This window comes from Gossypium hirsutum, chromosome D07 (genome assembly GCF_007990345.1).
Source record: "Gossypium hirsutum isolate 1008001.06 chromosome D07, Gossypium_hirsutum_v2.1, whole genome shotgun sequence".
Lineage (NCBI taxonomy): Eukaryota > Viridiplantae > Streptophyta > Magnoliopsida > Malvales > Malvaceae > Gossypium > Gossypium hirsutum.
In genome coordinates this window covers 17,759,883-17,779,891 of record NC_053443.1, presented here as the reverse complement: position 1 = coordinate 17,779,891, position 20,009 = coordinate 17,759,883, and the positions used below count along the sequence as shown (strand labels likewise).

Sequence of the window (20,009 nt, the reverse complement as noted above, 5' to 3'; positions counted from 1 at the left end):
GTCCCCTCTCCAGCCACCGCAAGATTCGGAGCCAGCCTCCGCGCGATTTGCGCCTTTATGTACATACGCCCTCTTCGCCACCAAACCTGCGAAAAAGAGTCATACAAGCGCAGCAATAACAGAATAGATTTCATTTTGATTTTTTATTATTTTTCTTTTCCATTTTAGGCTATATAAAGCCATATTTCTTCTGTAAAAAGGGAGATTGACAGTTTAGACATAGAAAAAGCAGAGAGAAAGCAGAGATTTTTACTTATTGATTTTTGAATACAAAAGGTGGTTTTTTTTGGAGTTCTTAATTCCTAGTTTTGTTTCTTTTTACTCTGTTTTCATTTTATTTTTTTATTTTTATTTTTCGCTTAATAAAAAAAAAGGGAGAAAAGAAAACTTACCTGGTCTTGTTGCGGTGTTCCCTTTTCCGTCGCCATCGAAAATTGGGGGCATCGACGGAGGCCGTAGGGTCGGCCTTGATTGGCGGCGGCAGAGAGGATGAAACCCTAGCAGAGGGTTTCTCTGCTGTTTAGTGTTGAAAGAGGAAAGAAAATGGTTTTTTGTTAGAAAATTTTGGTTTTGTAGCGACTGTAAAACGGCGTCGTTTAGGGCCTGATACAGTGGCCTCAAAACGGCGCCGTATAGGGGCACACCCGCGCGCATGATCCGATCCGGTCCTAGGATCCGCGCCTCTCTTTAAAATAGGCTATTTTCACATTTGGTCTTCTATTTTATGAGGGCTGTTTGAATCGGTCTTTTATTTCTTTAAAATTTGGTCGTGTGTTTTATTACTGTTTTAATTTGGTCCATGTTGCTGCGCAACGTTTGGGAAATTGGGTAAATTACCCTTTCGATCCTCCAACTGTTGCGCACGTCTTAATTTGGTTTTTTTTTTAATTTTTCATCTTTAAATTTAGCTTCAAAAATTCGTTTATTTTCAATTTAATCCTTAATTTGTTGTTTTAGTTTTTTATTAATTATGTTATATTTATTATTATTATACTCTTATTACGCATATGTACAATGTATATATATACTTTACACGTTTTAAATACATATATATATTATATTTTTTTACTTTATTCTATTTTCATATTTTTATATATACATATATATATACCCATAATTTATTAATGTATTATACTTATTTTTTATTTATATTTTATATTTTATTTTCATGACTTTTGTACACACATCTATACATATATTTACATTTTATAATTCAAAATACACATTTTTATACTATATATATATACATTTTTTGATATTGCCGAGTTATTATAAACATTTTTTATTATTCTATGTATACTCTATTATTTATATACATATTATACATATATATAAGTGTTTCAATATTCATATACGTATTTTTACAATTTACCATGTACATATACCTATACATTTTATTTTTTTTATTTTGTAAATATATATTCATATATGCTTTAAGTTAAAGTTTTTGTCTCATATTATACACTAACTTTTAACTTACCTTTTGGGAAATACATTTTGGTTTTGACAATACATCAAAATTATTTTCTTGATTTAAAAGGTTTTTTTTTAATAAAAGCAATATTCAAGGTTGGGAATTTTCGAGGAAATTGAGCCCTAACGTATTGGGTTCCGATTTTCTTTGCTAATTCTAGATAACCGAAGATATTCTTTATTCAAAATGCATTAGTATAAAAATCATTTTGGGAACTTAACTTGTCGTGTCCTAACGTATTGGGTGTGGCATGTTACTTTCTCAAAATGAAGATTTTCGCATAAAATAAGGTGATATTCAAAGTTCGGGAATTATGAGGAATTGTACCCTAACGTATTGGGACTCGATTTCTTTACATGACTTGAACAATTGATTATCCTTTTTCAAATTTCATCATTTGAGTTGATTTTAAAATCTTTTTAACATTCGACACTAAGACATCAAATAATCAATTTGGTACCGATTTTGGGCGTTACGAGGGTGCTAACCCTTCCTTGTGCGTAACTGACTCCCGAACTCGTTTTCTCAAAATTCGTAGGCCAAAATATTTTTTTAGGTGGGCCGATCACACCTTAATAAAGGATCGGTGGCGACTCTAGTTTTATTTTTAAAAGTTGACAACTAAATTTTTGTTTTAAAAAAAAACGGTTTCGACACATGATTCTCGGGAAAGATTGTGTCCTAACTTACTGGATTGCGATTATTTTTTGATGAATTTAGAAAGCCAAGTATTTGTTTTGCAATAAATTCGCAAATTTTAAATAAAAGCTTATTCTCGAGAATTCAAAATGTTGGGTCCTAACTTACTGGTCATGACATTTTCTTCTCGAAGTAAGAATTTTCAAAAGCAAAAGGCAATATTCGGGTATTTTGAAGATTTAAAAACATTGTGCCCTAACTCACTGGGTGTGGTGTTTTATTTCTTTGAAATAAGAATGTCTTATTATTTTAATTCGTTCATGAAATAAAAAGTTTTCTTTTAAAATCTTTTCAAATTTCGACACCAAGGCATTAAAAAAATCAATTTGGTACCAATTTTGGGCGTTACGAGGGTGCTAATCCTTCCTCGTGCGTAACTGACTCCCAAACCTATTTTCTCAAATTTCGCAGACCAAAATTATTTTTAAGGTGGGCCGATCACACCTTAATAAAGGATCGGTGGCGACTCTAGTTTTGTTTTTAAAGTCGACAACTAAATTTTTGTTTTCAAAAAGGTGGTTTCGACAATTATATTTCAAACATAAACAACAAATATAATATATATATACAAGGAAACTTGTTATACCCAGAATCCAATCTTGGGATTATATATTATTTCGGGATTATTTACTTTCTTTATTTTTTATAACTATGATATTTAATTTAAAGGATAAAGATTATGGAGAGAAATCATCCAAGCATCTTAAATAAGGATTTGCCTAGAAAACCAAAATTATAATGGCTATTGTTTTTCTTTATTTGGAGCAAGCCTAATGTTGATTTCAAAGAGTAAACTGTATTTTCTTTTACTTTGTGTTTGGTATCTCTTCTTCTTTTCTTCTCCATCCACCATTACTCCATTTTTTGGGGATTTTTTTAGAAACAACTAATTAATAAATTGAGTTGAATATAGTTAAAGGTTTGGGTTTTTCTTTGTTTGGAAAGATACACTTCCTGATCTTTCTCTCCTTTACCTTACATGGGTAGATCTAGGTCCCTCATTTTGTTTTACTTTTTTCTTCATTGAAAATGTTATTAAGGAAAACGAAACACAAGGAACTTCTTAGTGTTTTTTTTTTTTTCACTTTCTCAGCTATAGCTTGTAGAGCCTTGGCCATTTTACATAGGTTTGGATCTAAATATAAGTCACTCACGTTTCTTTTTTTTTATATGTTAACCAAGTTTCAAATGTTGTGTTAACTAAAAAGAAAAGAGAAAGCTAATTTCAAAATGAAATTGGTGGTTACTACTTAGATACGAAGAAAATGTTGAAAAGATGATTCAAAATGCTATCGGCGGTTATCATTATTTAAGCATGTGTTTTTATGTTTATCAATTAGTGGATCTTAGGATGATCTTGTTTGTTATTAAGTTGTTTAGTGGTTAGGTACATATGGATCTAAATCTGATCGTGGGTTTATGTTCCTAATTTATAGTATTTTTAGTTATCACTAGCATTATTTAATTCATGTGCACAATGTTCTTCTTGTCAAGAAATTAGAAGTATTTTCAGTTCATGTCTTTTACTTGTCTCTTTGCATTCTCTTTTGTCTAGTTTACCAACATTTGTGGTATCAGTGAAAATAAACCAGGATTTGATCCTTCAAAAGAAATGAGTATTTGAGTGTGGTGAAAAAAATCCTAAATTGAGAGAGTCATGGGAAGTAACGGAACCAACCCAACAGCACAATCCATAATTCCTATTTTCAAAGGTGAAAAATATCATTTTTGGAGTCCTAAAATGAAGATGTTGTTCAAGTCTCAAGATTTATGGGGCTTGGTGGAAAACGAGTATGAAAAGCCAGATTCAGCACCAGCACAACCCACCTAGCAATTAAAAGAAAGTTGCAAGAAGAATGCAAAAATACTAATGCTAATTTAGTCAACCCTTGAGGATGACATATTTTCTCGAATTTCAGTACCTGACACTTCCAAACAAGGATGGGAGATTTTGAAGCAAGAGTATTTGGGCGACAAGAAGGTTGATAGGTGTTAAAAGTAACATGTTTTAATCCTGTTCTTAATGCATTTTTGGGTTATTATTCTATGTTAAAGGTGAATTTTATACTCCTAATCCTTTAAATTCATATTTTTATACTTAGGAGAGCATTTAGGAGCAAAAGGAGTGAAAAATGGGTGAAAATCGAAAAATTGGAGCAAGTTACTTGTAACACCCCGTACCCGAGACCGTTGCCGGAGTCGGACACGAGGGGTTCACAGACTAAATTCGCTTACTATCGCAGTCCATTTTAAATTTTTCTAGACAGCTGGCTAACTGTGTCGCTGTCACCTTAAAAATCATATCTTGAGTTTCACAACTCGAAAATCAGTTTCGTGATTTTTCCCTGAAACTAGACTCCTATTTCCATCTACATATTTTTTTCTAGAATTTTTGGTCGGGGAAATTAGTACAGTTTATTAGTTAAAGTCTCCCCTGTTACAGGGTGCGACTACACTGACCTTCATGCATTACAATTCGGATATCTCCCTGTACAGAGCTTCAATACTGATGCCGTTTGTTTCTATAGAAACTAGACTCAGAGAGGAATCTATACATATATGGCATGACTCCTAATTATCTCTGGTTAATTTATAATGAATTTCCAAATTCGGAACAGGGAATCCAGAAACCGTTCTGGCCCTGTCTCACGAAAACCTAATTATCTCTTAACATACCACTCATATGACCGTTTCGTTTCTTCCATATGAAATTGGATTCATCAAGGTTCATTTAAATAATTTATTCACTATTTAATTCTATTCCTACTATTTTTAGTGATTTTCCAAATCTACATCACTGCTGCTGTCAGCATCTGCTTTTAAGGTAGACTTTACCTATTAATAGTTTTCATGATTCAACTAGCCCTTTTAGCATAAATAGCACAAATTATGATAGTGATTGACCATTCCCATGGCCAATCCTTGTTAAGCATATCCACACCTCTCAATAACCATATCCATACTAAATGATTATAACATTATGCTCAAACATATATAAGCCATTTTCACATGGCTATCCAAAATTATACAAATCCAAAGGGTCCATGACCCACTACAAAAGGGTAGTCCTATACATGCCATTTTCAGAGTTCAACCAAAAGTGTACCAAAAGGGCTTTGATAGTGTGGGCGACTTCGACTTCAATAATCCCGAGTCCGATAGCTGACGAACCACAATCTATAAAACAGAGATTCAAAGAACGGAGTAAGCATTTAATGCTTAGTAAGTTTTAAGCAAGACAAAGTGTTCTCAATCACTATTATTGGTCATTCATTTCAACTGTTCGATGAAGTTAATCTAGAGCTTCATCTCGATCTATAATATCATTAAACGCAACACTTGGCTGCCACATATATACTTTCGAATAATAATGACCTAGATGGTCAAATATTTCCAAAGCACATTCTCACATTTGGAGTTATAATATTAATCACATTTACCTACCTCTTTGATACTGATAATTCACCTCGAAATCACTCCACCGATGAGTAAGTAATACGTACCTGAACATCTTGAATACATAATACTTATCTGATGGTAACTTAATGCAGATACTCAATATCAAAGTCTTACTTGAATCCTAGCATTTAGCCGTCGGGTCTTTAAAGCTCGGATATAGTACGAGCACGAAGCCTACGGACATTAATCAGGATAATACTCTCGCATAAAGCCTACGGACATTAATCAGGATAATACTCTCGCATAAAGCCTGCGGGGTTTTAACCCGGATATAGTACTGACACAATTGCCCTGCGGGACTTATCACATTTATACACTTTCACATCTATCACGTTGGCCACTCGGCCCTGTCACATATATACACTTTCACATTCATCACATCGACCATTAGGCCTCATCACATATATACACTTTCACATTCATCACATCGGCTATTAGGCCTTATCACATATATACACTTTCACATTCATCACATCGGCCATTAGGCCTTATCACATATATATACACTTTCACATTCATCACATCGGTCATTAGGCCTTATCACATATATATACACTTTCACATTCATCACATTGGCCATTCGGCCTTATCACATATATACACTTTCACATTCATCACATCGGCCATTAGACCTTATCACATATATACACTTTCACATTCATCACATCGGCCATTAGGCCTTATCACATATATATACACTTTCACATTCATCACATCGGCCATTCAGCCTTATCACATATATACACTTTCACATTCATCACATCGGCCATTAGGCCTTATCACATATATATACACTTTCACATTCATCACATCGGCCATTAGGCCTTATCACATATATATACACTTTCACATTCATCACATCGGCCATTCGGCCTTATCACATATATACACTTTCACATTCATCACACCGGCCATTAGGCCTTATCACATATATATACATTCACATCACAATTATCCAAATATACTCCACATATCACATATACTATCATGTATACACTTTGTCTTGGCCGAATCTACATTAATCATTTCCCAATGAATAATTCAATTTCACGCCATACTATCATTTCATATTCGAATACTCATAAACTTACAATTTCACAAATTTTAATATCAAAGATCCATCTAACACTCATGTATCGTTTTACAATATCACGATTTAGAATTCGCGTATGGGTTTAATCAATAGCTTATGAGTAACTAAAACAAGTTTTATCCATGTTTACAACAAAATCACATATTCACTACGAGCTGTTTTCCTGAGCAGTAGTCACTAAATTATTTATAACTGGAGCTACAAAACTCCAAATCACTTGCCGTTAATTTTCCCTGAATATAGACTCGTATATCTTCCATCCATAAACTTTTCAGAATTTTAGGTTTGGCCAATCAATACCAGATTTTTCTTAAAGTTTCCCCTGTTTCACTGTTTGACTAATCTGACCACTCTTCACTACGAATCAAATTTCTCATTTTACAGAATTCAAAATGTGTTGTATTTGATTTCATTTGAAACTAGACTCATTAAGGAGTCTAAGCATATAAATTTTATCTTATAACCATTTTTGTACAATTTATAATGATTTTCTAAAAACAGAACAGGGGATTTCGGAGTCATTCTGACACCGTCTCACACAACTTTAAATATCTCTTTATAGGAAATTTGTTTGCTCACAATGTCTCTTTTATAAGAAACTAGACTAATTAAGCCTTGATTACATATTTTATTCAGCCTATAACTCCACACCAACAATTTATAGTGATTTTCTAAAATCACGTTACTGCTGCTGTCCAAATCAAATTATTACAATTTGCTCTTAACTTTCCAAGTCCAAACACATATGAACTTACCATTTGAGTTTAAGACATATCATGGCCACATCATATCTTATTAAATCAACTCATTATGTCCTATTATGATTGAATTTACTCAACGTTTAATCACTTAAAACTTACCTCGGAAGTGGTCGACGACTAGATATCCACGGCTATTTGTTTACTTTCTCTTTTCCCCCATCCGACTTTGATCCTCTTTGCTCTTAAGCTTAAGTAAAACAATAGATTTGCTTAAGTACTTAACCAATATTATTCACTTAACTATCACATTGGGCAATCACATATCATTTAATCTATATCTAAAACAATAGATTTCAATATGTATCATATTCGATAAAACATACCATGACTCGATTTCATGCTTATTTAATTTAGCTAATTTCATAGCCGATTAATCACCTTACCCCAACATTACTCAATGCCGAATATTAACCCAACATCACAAGCATAATCACCATGAAACTTACCTTGATACACATTTTATCCCATTGCCGAATACATATATATATCACCAAACAAATTTTTATTCACATCTCTATAATTGATCATAATCGGACATTATAAACAAATCAACTAGTTTAGCATTCAAATTCTTCTAATCATTCCTCAATCACTTACTCAATGAACAATAATCCAAGCACATCAAAGCATAGTCGAATGTATCATTCTTCTTAAATTCATATTCGAACACTCAATTAAATACTTACAATTTAGCACTAATTTGGCATTTCAACATAGCCAATTGTCATTAAGCAATTAAGCCACAAATATTCAATTTTACCAAGCTCAACTCATCTATAATCAACCCTCAATACACCTAAGCATCAAAAACAACATCAAAGAAATACAAACATCCATGACCGAATGTCATCTTCATAAATTTACAAAAACATTTGCCATGAGTTAGCTTCTATACTTGATGACCACTCCAAATATACAAAGATTTTCAATGAAAGAGCATTAACATACCTCTTCCTAAACATCAACCAACCCATCATGAAGCAAGAAAATCCTCTTCTTCTTCCTTCCTCAAGTCACGGCAATAGGGGGAGCAAGGATGAGACAACTTTGTTTTCATCACCCCTCCCTTTTTATTACTTTATTACTAACCTTTTATTTTATTATTTCTAACATAAATCACTAACACAAAAATATTTATAATAGGCTTTAACCCATAGCATGGCCGGCCACTACTTGTCATAGGTGGAAATTTGACATGCAAGCCCATTATTTTCATAAAATGCACTAATAGGTCCTTATAGATTAACCTATCACCTTTTAAAAGTGCCACACATAAGTCCTATTAATTAACTTCACATGCAATCGACTAAATCGAAGCTCAAAACTTTCACACATTCATATTCACATATTTTAGACAATAAATATCATATTCAAATAATTTGGTGACTCGGTTTAGCGGTCCCGAAACCGCTTTCCGACTAGGGTCATTTTAGGGCTGTCACATTACTGGAGCCATACGGGTTGGACCATTCCACACAGCCTGAACACGCGGCCATGTCAATTTTGTGAATTGCACTCCAAACAGTGGAAAAACGTAATTTTTATGGTTTTTCGAGCATTTTGAGACCTATATATGATAAAAATAAGAAGATGGGAGTGAGCCGTCATAGAATAGTCAAAAAAACAACTCGAAAAACACCATTGAAGTCGATTCTGAAGTAGATTTTCATCAAGATTGAAGATTCCCATTTGATTTCTTAAGAGATTATCATGAGTTTCTTAATATTGTGTTTTGGATGTTTTTATTTACAAGTATGGACTAATTTTCTAAACATATAGGGAGATGAACCCTATGATGAATTTTATCTTTTGATTTTTATTTTACGTAATAAAGACTTAGATCTTGTTCTCAATTATATGTGATTAATTCTTGGTTTAATATTTCTAGACTATTAATTCCTATTTGATGTGCTTAAATCAAAGGAGGAATAGACCATGTTTAAGAGTAGATCTAGCGTAATTGAGTAGAGTTGCATGCAGTCCTAGAAATAGGACAACATAAACCTACCGGATTAGAGTCAAGTCTAATAGGGGAATCCATAGATCGAGTTAATGCGATAATAGGGGTTTTAATTAAAAAAATTCAATTAATCAACTTAGAGTTAGTTGCTCTTATTCTTGAAGAGATATATTAGCATAATTTATGGGTTTCTAAGGATCAAGATACTAAGTGAATAAATTACGCAATTTAGATTGATAATGATAGATGAAATCTAGGTGAATTCTTTCCTGGGTATTATTTAGCTTCTTGGTTGTTTACTCGATTATTTTCCTAATTTTTTATTTTTCATGTTCGTTAATTAATTAAATTAGTTAATTTTAGTTTTAATTGATGACTCAAATTTATTAGTTAAATAATAGAAAGACGGTAATTACTAGTACTTTTAGTCTTCGTGGGAATGATATCTTTTCTTACCATAGCTATACTATTAATTGATAGGTGCATTTGCCTTAGTTAGATTTTTAGTTGGTTTACGACTGCATCAAAGGTAATTACTGTAAAATTACAAACTCTTCGTCGTGATTTTGAGACTTTAAATATGCAAGATCAATGCAAGAATTCTTGTCTAGGGTGTCTGGAATTGTTAATCAAATGAGATATTATGGTGAAATTTTGAGTAATGAAATTGTTGTGAGCAAGGCTTTAAGAAGCTTAACATCAAAATATGATCATGCTGTTGCTGCAAATGAAGAAACTAAGGACCTGTCCACTTATACTTTTGATGAATTGATGAGCTCTTTGATAGCCCATGTAGCTAGAATTAGGTATCATGAAAAATTTGAGGAAAATGATTTTCAAGTGAAGGAAGACTCCTTCAAAGGCAAGGGAGAATTTCATGGACGTGATCATAGTCGTGGCAGAGGAAGAGGCCAATATGGTGAATCTCGCTAATACAAAAGCTCAATCTAGTGCAGGTATTGTAGAAAAACGGGACACAAAGAAGCTGATTGTTGGGAAAAACGGAGAGAAGAGTAACAAAACAAACAAATTAAAATCCAATTTGAAAATGGTTTTCTTGTACAAAGAAAAATTAAAATTTTATAAACCGACCCGATTTGTGATATTTATAGCAATAAAATTTAATTGAATTCATACCTATGTTTTTGGATAAGAGGATCTTTGATATTTTCTAGCTATTCTCGTACCACAAACTGCTTCGAGTGTGGACCCGAACCAATTGAATTAAAACACAAAACTAGAAAAATATTTCATTTTGGGGTGAAAACATAAATTCTCTTTTCTTTAATAGAAACTGGTAAAATTGTTATTCTGAAAAATATGTTCATAAGTTGAGAATAAATTCTCTCTATTTTTTTTTTGCAGAATAACAGTCTCTCAAAAGTTGTGTGTATAGCTCTATCGGTGCCATTTCTTTATAGGAAGAGAATGTAGAACCCTTGTAAAGTTGTAGAAGTTTATTTCCACTAGAAAACTAATATCCTAGTATATCTAGGATATAGGGGGCAGAAACCCTAGTTAATAATACTAGGGTTTTGCCGTCCTACTTCCTTACATGATGCGTTTTGGGCCTCTCTCACATCGGGTTCAATTATGAGTACTTCCTAGGCCTTTTTGACCCAGTACTCTGTAATATGATCTAACCTCATTCAATTTTTTCTATTTCCCAAAATAAAATTTAATATCTACTTATTAAATAATTTTCTCACCTTAATTTTACTCTAGTAAAATTTTGACAATTTTATCTCCGGTAAAATTTTTGTCGATTTTACCCCTAATAAAATTTCGAGAAAAATCGTTGAATATGTCACAATTCAACATGTTCATTATGACCAAATGGTTTATTTTCATTTTCGAGCTTCAAAGTAGTCCAAAAACATAAACTCATTCTTCTATTATTTATTAAATAACCCTATATAGGATTACAAGTTTTACTTGCAAAATATTGTTATTAGTTGTTTAAAAAAATACTATATTGAAAAACACTGATTCAATTAACATTAGTTTAATTTTCTTCCTTTCAAATAATGTAAGAGAAATGAATGAATAAATGAATAATCTTTTCATTAAAAATATGAATTAATGTAGAACTTCAGCAAGGCTGCCATTAATCAAGCATTATGTCGAGTGTTATTGCTAGAAATGGCATTTGAAGACAATTTCTTGAAACGAGTTGTCGTTGATGTGATCCAACTCTTGCCCTCAATCATGTTCTTTGTTAAGAAAGGCTTTGCTTCTTCGACAGTTAGCTTTTTTTGCCTATTCAACCCTTTTCTTTATACTAACACTAGCTTTATAACATTTGTATTTTCTAAAGAGCAAAAAAGAGGAATCAACAAAACAGAGGAATAGATAAATTTTTTTTAGAGTCACTAAAAAAGAAATGAAAATTATCAGAGTTTTTTTTTTTTGGATATTTTGTTTACTTTTCCTTGAATGAGTCTCCCAAGACATCCTATAACACCCCTTATCTGTATCCGTTGCCAGATTAGGGTTACGAGGCATTACCGACATAACATAGCTCAAAATAGGCATTCATTACATTTCATGCTTCGTATTACAATTACATCAATACACATGATTTTATATTTAAATAAAAAAATATCGTACGGCTTACAAATCGAAACACATTCATATAAATCATTATACATATAAAATCAATTGATCAACTAAAACCCAACCATGCTATATTTCCATTAATACATGAACTATTCATGCTTCATAATAAAACTACTTTACTTTATAAGTATAATATTCAAAACATACTAACATTACATATATGATATTCAAATACCTAGTTTATAATCAAACCTATTTCGTTTTATAAACCAAGTCTGCATATTACAACATTTATTAATAAGACATTTTTAATGTTCACTTGACTTTTATTAGCCAATTTCCATGTACTTAGCTGAATCAAAATATAACACTTCCATATGCTTTTAATCATGCCTAATTTCATTCACACAACCAAACTAACATATCTCATAATTGGTCAATTAATAAAACTTTCATATAACATTTATTCGGCAAGCCAATAAATCTATTATTATGACATTTGTATACCTAAACACAGTAAAGCATATCATTGTTATGTTTATAAATATTTTACTTAGCATATGCCGAATATATCATCAACTTATATTTTTGTACCTAATTAGTTAACTACAAACCAAACAATTGAATACATATTTAATTAATCGTGACAACATTCAATACATAATATGATTAAGAAATTATGATACAAACCAAATCACATACTTATCATTATGAATCCATAGCCTTAGCCGAATATACATATACGTATTAAATATCACTTAATGACATGATTTAAATACCATTTCCGAATCATAAATAACTTATGACCATCACTTATAGTTTATCACGTGACCAAATACTTAATTTACATCATTAACAACATTCAATTTGAATCATGTTCAATTTATGCATCTCTATAATAAGTCATTAACAATTCATAACCCAAACACATTCAACAATCACATGTATCAAGCTTTCCAAATGAACTAATCATAGGCAATATATAATTAATTCATGTCAAAACATATATATATCATGACCAAAACTATATAACTCAAGCATTAAAATATATCCATTATATCAAAAGCATAGAAACTACGCTTAACCAAAATAATAAGCCATTTTCGCATGGCTCATATTTAAATATCCCAAAATCAAACATTTTAACTAGACTATACATGCCATAAGTTCAAATTCAAACTTAATAAAATACCGAAAACAGTCGATAGTGTGATGAACTTCTCTGACGATTCCTGAGCTCGTAACCAACTACCAAAATCTATAAAACAAAGAGCAAACATGCACACACATTAAGCTTTCACAGCTTAATAAGTCATAAACAAATATTAATCAAATGAAAATTAACACTAAATCAACTAACTGAATCAATCCAAACCTTAACTAAATATACACATATCACACTTACAAGTTTATATATTATCAAATATACATTAGCATTTTAACATCATATGACAGAATGCACAAGTACTCTAGAACATATATAATTCTCACTTTTAATATCACATATACATCATTTGGCCGAATGTATATATTCATATATGCATACACATAGTTCACATTAATATATATAACATTTATATCATCAATTCAAACATCCAACTTACCATATTTTCATAACTTCGTATGAATACCTGTTCCTTTTTAACTCGATTTTTACACTCGATTTTAACTTATTATTTCTCGTTGAACCATTCAGAATTAAAAATGATACTCGGATAATCGAACATTTCGTACAACACCAACGTCCCATATGTGGTCTTATATGTAATTACATATCGATCTCACTGTCCCAGACAGGGTCTTACACGTATGTCACAAGTCGATGCCAACGTCTAAGACATGATCTTATACGATAACACATAACGGAATCCTATGTCATGACATAAATATCCTAACTATTCCTAAGGTTCGACGGGACTTTCGGACGTCAAAACTCGATCATTTCAAGCTCGTGAACATTGTTCCCATGCTTAATTCATTTAAGCATATTATATATACAAGTAATAATTCACTTCGGCATAATAAAAAAAATACAATAGAATTTATCTATACTTATTTACTTATGAACTTACCTCGGATAACGATGGATGAAATAAAACGGCTATTCGATTATTTTTGTTTTCCCCCGACCCAAATCCAATTTCTTTAGTTCTTGATCTAAACATATTCAAATTAAACTCATTCAAACATAGTTCCATTCAATTTAATCCAAAAACACATAAATAGGAAAATTACTATTTTACCACTGACATTTAACACTTTTTACAATTTAGTCCAAATTGCACAAAACATGCAAAATTTGCACACATCATGCTTGGGCCGAATCTTCCTCATGCTCATACAATTTCATGCATTTCATTTATTTTACATTTAAGTCCCTCAAAATTTTATTTTCACAATTTAGCCCAAATTACTCAAATTCATTGAAAATCCAAAGACAAAACATTATAATCTATCACATATCTTTTATTTTCTATCATCAAATAACAAAAATCACAAGCTATCATCATTAGCAAAACACAAAATCATCATCAAATTCAAAAATTAAAACATGGGCTTTATAGATTTCGTAGTAACGATCTCTAAAATGTAAAAATTATCAAAAACCGAGTAAAACACATACCTAATTTGAATTTCCAAAGTGCCGAACCTAGGTTTCTTTTCTTTCTTCTTTTCTTTTTGATGTTTCGGCTGTGGATGAACAAATGCATGGCTTATTTTGTTTTTTTCATGTAATTTATTATATGTTATTTTATTACTTACTATTTTAACCTTAATTATAAAACATAATAATAAACTAATATATGTCCATAATGGTCCACTCAAGATACTAATGGTTTAATAACATTATAAGGACCTCCTCATTAACAAACCATAGCAAATAAACATATTTAACATATAGAAAGCCTCTTTTACTTTTTATGCGATTCAGCCCTTTTTTTTCCAAATTAAGCACTCAAACGGATAAATTAAATTACGAAAATTTCACACATATCAATTCCCATATTATAAGCACAGAAAATAATATTAAAATATTTTTCTAACTCGGATTTGTGGTCCCGAAACCACTGTTCGACTAGGGTCTAAACCGGACTGTTACACATCCCATCCCTGTAGCAGAATCACATTACACATATAGGTGAAGGTAAAAATGACCCTAGAATATGGACCCTATGTCCTTCCTAGTAAAACAGTCTTAACGTCAGTTATCTGGCAACCCAAGAAACTAAATCTTGTGTTTTGTGATGGTGAGTCTTTGCTCAGGGTTGTTATTGATCCATCTCCTTCTGACAGTGAATGTCAATTATACTTCTAATAAAAGAAAAAAATACAATGATTCAAATATCTGCAAAGATAAGGATCGAAATCATGAAATAACCATCTTAATGTGGTATTACAATTGTGTTTACCTCGAAAAGAGAAGCGCCATTCCCGCAAATGAAATCGGTGACACCTTCAATGCAATAATTGTTGTAATAATACCTTCCAGTGTCGTCTAACAAGGTATCCTGGTACGATAAGATCCTACATTCGAAAAAAGCTACCCTGTCTCCGAATACCCTCAATGCTACTACTTTGGCACCAACTCCATACGTATTCTATAAACATTAATACAAAGGATTTGTTCATAAATCAAAGGGGTTTATATTCAAATTAACTGAGTCAGTTTCATTATCAATTAAAAATTTATTATATTTACAAAGAAATAAATATTAGTTTGAGAATATTTTGTCTTTTTATATTTTTATATAAAATTTAGAAAAATACATACATATATGTAATGAAATTTGAACCCAAAACATCATAACTTTTATCATCTCAATTTCACTATTTCATATAAAGTTATATTTGATTTATATATATTTTCTAAATTTATTGTCTAAATTTTCATCCATATTATATGTGCACCATAATCTAATAATACCAATTATAATTGGATATTCATCTTTATATACATCCCATTTATAAAAACATTATTTAATTTTCAATGTAAGATAGAATTACGCCATGTCGAAATATTAAAATATGTGTTTTATATATAAGGATTAATTCACGATTTGGCTTTTGAAGTATATTCTTTTTTCACTTTTGTAAATAATTTTTTTATTTTAATTTGGTACCTAAAGTATCAATTACTTCTTAATTTAGTATTTAAAATATGCCTATTGTCGAAACAATTTTTTGGGTAAAACAAAAATTAGTTGTCGACTTTTAAAAAAAACAAAAATTGGAGTCACCACCGATCCTTGATTGAGGTGTGATCGGCTCACCTTAAAAACAATTTTGGTCTACGATATTTGAGAAAATAGGTTCAGGAGTCAGTTACGCACGAGGAAGGGTTAGCACCCTCGCAACGCCCAAAATCGGTACCGAATTTGATTGTTTAATGTCTTGATATCGAAAATTTGAAAAGATTTTAAAAGAAAACTTTAACTCGTGAATGAATTAAAATAATAAAACATTCTTATTTCAAATAAATAAAACATCACACCCAGTGAGTTAGGGCGCAATATTTTTAAATCTTCAAAATTAAGTTTGTCTTTTGATTTTAAAACTCACGCATTTAAATCTTAGAAGGATATTCGGCTATTTAGGTCAAGTGAAGAAAATCGAAACCCAGTAAGTTAGGGCACAATTTCTCAAAATTCCAAATACAGAATATTGCCTTTTTTTTAGAAATTCTTATTTCGAGATGACAAAATTTCATATCTAGTAAGTTAGGACCCAACATTTTTGGATTCCCAAGAATAAGCTTTTATTTGAAATGTATAATTTTATTGCAAAATAAATACTTGGATATCTAAATTCATCGAATAGAATTGAAGCCCAGTAAGTTAGGACCCAAATCCTTCTCGAGAATCATGAATACCAAATATTTTAAAAAATTTACGAAGTAAGATGATTTCATGCTTTAATTAAAAAAACATTTTTTTAGAAAACAAATATACAAATATATGCTTAAAATGCTAATGAGAATAGCACGAGCAATAATCCAATAAACGATAAAATAAAATAAAATAAAGAAACGGTAATAAACGAGATGAATTAAAATGCTTTTGTAATTAAATAGGCATAAAAAGATAGACATTTTGCGAAACAATAAAACCATAAAATATATGAACATTTTAATACATATATGTATCTGTATGTGCATAAAATATGAAAAAATATATGTAGGTATACATATTTTAAAATTATGAAACAAAAATATATATAAGTAAATATATTTATAAAAAAATATAATATACAGAAGTATATAAAAGTATGCGTATTTTAAGATATGCGCATATATATTTACAAAATATATAAATAAATGTATAAATATAATATAAAAATGAACTATGAAGATATGTATATATATGTAAAAATATGTATGTATATAAAATATAGAGAATGTATATGCGTTATAAAATGTAAATGTATATATATCCATGTATATAAAAGTTATGAAAATAAAAATAAAAAATATATATTGTCGAAACCATTTTTTGAAAACAAAAATTTAGTTGTCGACTTGAAAAAAATCAAAAAATTGGAGTCGCCACCGATCCTTGATTGAGGTGTGATCGGCTCACCTTAAAAACAACTTTGGTCTACGAAGTTTGAGAAAACAAGTTCAGGAGTCAGTTACGCACGAGGAAGGGTTAGCACTCTCGCAACGCCCAAAATCGGTACTGAATTTGATTATTTAATGTCTTGGTGTTGAAAATTTGAAAAGATTTTAAAAGAGAACTTTTAACTTGCAAACGAATCAAAATAATAAAATACTCTTATTTCAGAGAAATAAAACATCACACCCAGTAAGTTAGGGCACAATATTTTTAAATCTTCAAAATACCGAATATTGCCTTTTGTTTTTGAAATCCTTATTTCGAGATAATAAATGTCATGACCAGTAAGTTAGGACCCGACATTCTTGAATTTGAAAAGATTTTAAAATAATAAAATAATCTTATTTCAAAGAAATAAAACATCACACCCAGTAAGTTAGGGCACAATATTTTTAAATCTTCAAAATACCGAATATTGCCTTTTGTTTTTGAAATCCTTATTTCGAGATAATAAATGTCATGACCAGTAAGTTAGGACCCGAAATTCTTGAATTCTCGAGAATAAGCTTTTATTTGAAATTTGCGAATTTATGGCAAAATGAATACTTGGCTTTTTAAATTCATCGAAAAATAATCGCAATCCAGTAAGTTAGGATACGATCTTTCTCGAGAATCATGAATGCCAAATATTTTGGAAATTTATAAAATATGATGATTTTAATGCTTTGACGAGACCAAAATATAAATATTTTCTAAAGGGTATGCTAAAAAAATTAATGTATAACATGAAATAAATACTTTAATTTAAATTATATATGTATGTGTAATTACAATATATATATAGGCACAATATACCAGTAAATTTGAAAATAAGTGTATGCATATATTAAACCCACATATATTAGTATACATATAAAAAGGAATGAACCATGTAAAGCAAAAGACTTGTAATAATTTCTAAAAAAACATGTACGTACATATTATAGAAATATATATATGTACATGTAAGAATTATGAAAATAAAATGAAAAAATAAAAAATAAAAGTATGTACATGTGTATATATTTACAAAATAAAAGAAATGTATAAGTATATATATAATATAAAGTATATAAAGGTTAAAAAAAGATAAAAAAAAATAGAAATCGTATGTAAAATGCATGCATTCATAAAAGTTATATATATTATATAAAGAAATATGTATATATATATATATATACTATATAAAAAATGCGTGTATAAATATAGAAATAGTAATAAATGATAATAAATAATATAGTAATAAATTTAAAAATAAAAATAAAAAAAAACGAATTGCAAAAAAGACAAAATAACCAAAAAATGAAATTAAAATAGAAAAGGGACCAATTTGCAACGCATGCATTATATGAGGGGGCCCAAATAGAAATAATCCGCCTCCCTAAAACGCTGTGCCGCAATGGGGACCGATTTTAAATAAGGTAAAAACATTTGGGCCAAATTAAAAAGAAATAATTGGCTTAATAAAACATGGCGCAAAGGGGAAGGACTTATTGCGCAATTCTTCCATTTAAGGTTGATATGCACGGACCCTCAAACTAAACGGTGCCATCTTTGTTCTGTTTTAAGTTTTAGAAAAAAACAAATTTAGGGTAATATTTTGCATTTCCCTTTGAAGCAGAAACTGCTTCTTTTAGGGTTTCCTTAACCCTTTGGCCGCCATTCAGCCCCCGCCCCGATTTCGACGGAGGGGACACCAGCTCGACGACTCTGGCGAAAGGTAAGTCTCCCTTTTCTTTCTTTTTCGTATTTTAAAGAAAAGAAATAAAAGATAATAATGAAATAAAACGAAATAAAATGTAAGAACAAAACCCTCTAAATCCAACTGAAAGGTAATCACCTCTCTTTCTATATTCTTTCCTTCAATCCCCCCACCCCATTTTACAAAATAAACGGCTTTATATAGCCCAACAAAGAAAAATAAATCGAATATAATTGCTATTTCTTTGTTGTTTCTTCTCTTTCAGACTCTTTGAGTTCGTGCTTGCAGGTGTTTGTGGAGCGCACGTGGAGGAGTCGACCCTGAGGCGTGTGGCGGCTGGAGGCTTTGCTGGAAGCGGGGAGGCTGATGCTAGGGTTTCCTAACCCTTCCTTTTCCATTAATTTTGGGCTTGGGTTAGGAATTAGCTATTGGGCCCGTTATTGGATTTGTAACAAAATTGGATTGAAACATTAGCCTTTGTTTTTGTTTGGTTTTTATTTATTTAACGGGCTGGGCAGAAATTGGGCCCTACAGCTGCCCCACTTTGCTCGTTGTCGTGTAACGGGAATAGAGCAAAGACTACAAGGCCCAATTGTGCCCGGTCTTACTGAGCCTCAACTTCTTCAATGCTTCTCCTCTTCAGGTAGCCTCGTTCCTTCCTACTGCATCTTCAGAGGTACAGGAATCGGTGCTTCCATCTACTCCACTGTA

General features: G+C 31.0%; 1 protein-coding gene and 1 long non-coding RNA gene across 2 annotated transcripts; one reads left to right on the top strand and one right to left on the bottom strand.

The window, feature by feature from the left end:
* Positions 1–10,037: 10,037 nt before the first annotated feature.
* LOC107956069 (uncharacterized) lies at positions 10,038–10,379 on the top strand. Its single transcript, XM_016891818.1, has one exon. The coding sequence runs from the start codon at positions 10,038–10,040 to the stop codon at positions 10,377–10,379; it is 342 nt and encodes a 113-aa protein (XP_016747307.1).
* A 2,302-nt stretch (positions 10,380–12,681) lies between these two features.
* LOC107956690 (uncharacterized) lies at positions 12,682–14,716 on the bottom strand. The gene is made up of 3 exons (XR_001700202.2): positions 14,629–14,716; positions 14,078–14,162; positions 12,682–13,263 (listed from the first exon to the last, which is right to left on the bottom strand). It is a non-coding gene; the product is annotated as an uncharacterized lncRNA (long non-coding RNA).
* Between the last annotated feature and the right edge of the window lie 5,293 nt (positions 14,717–20,009).

What these genes read in the sequence shown, in the direction of transcription:
- LOC107956069 (XM_016891818.1), top strand. Translation starts at nt 10,038, where the DNA reads ATGCAAGAATTCTTGTCTAGGGTGTCTGGAATTGTTAATCAAATGAGA.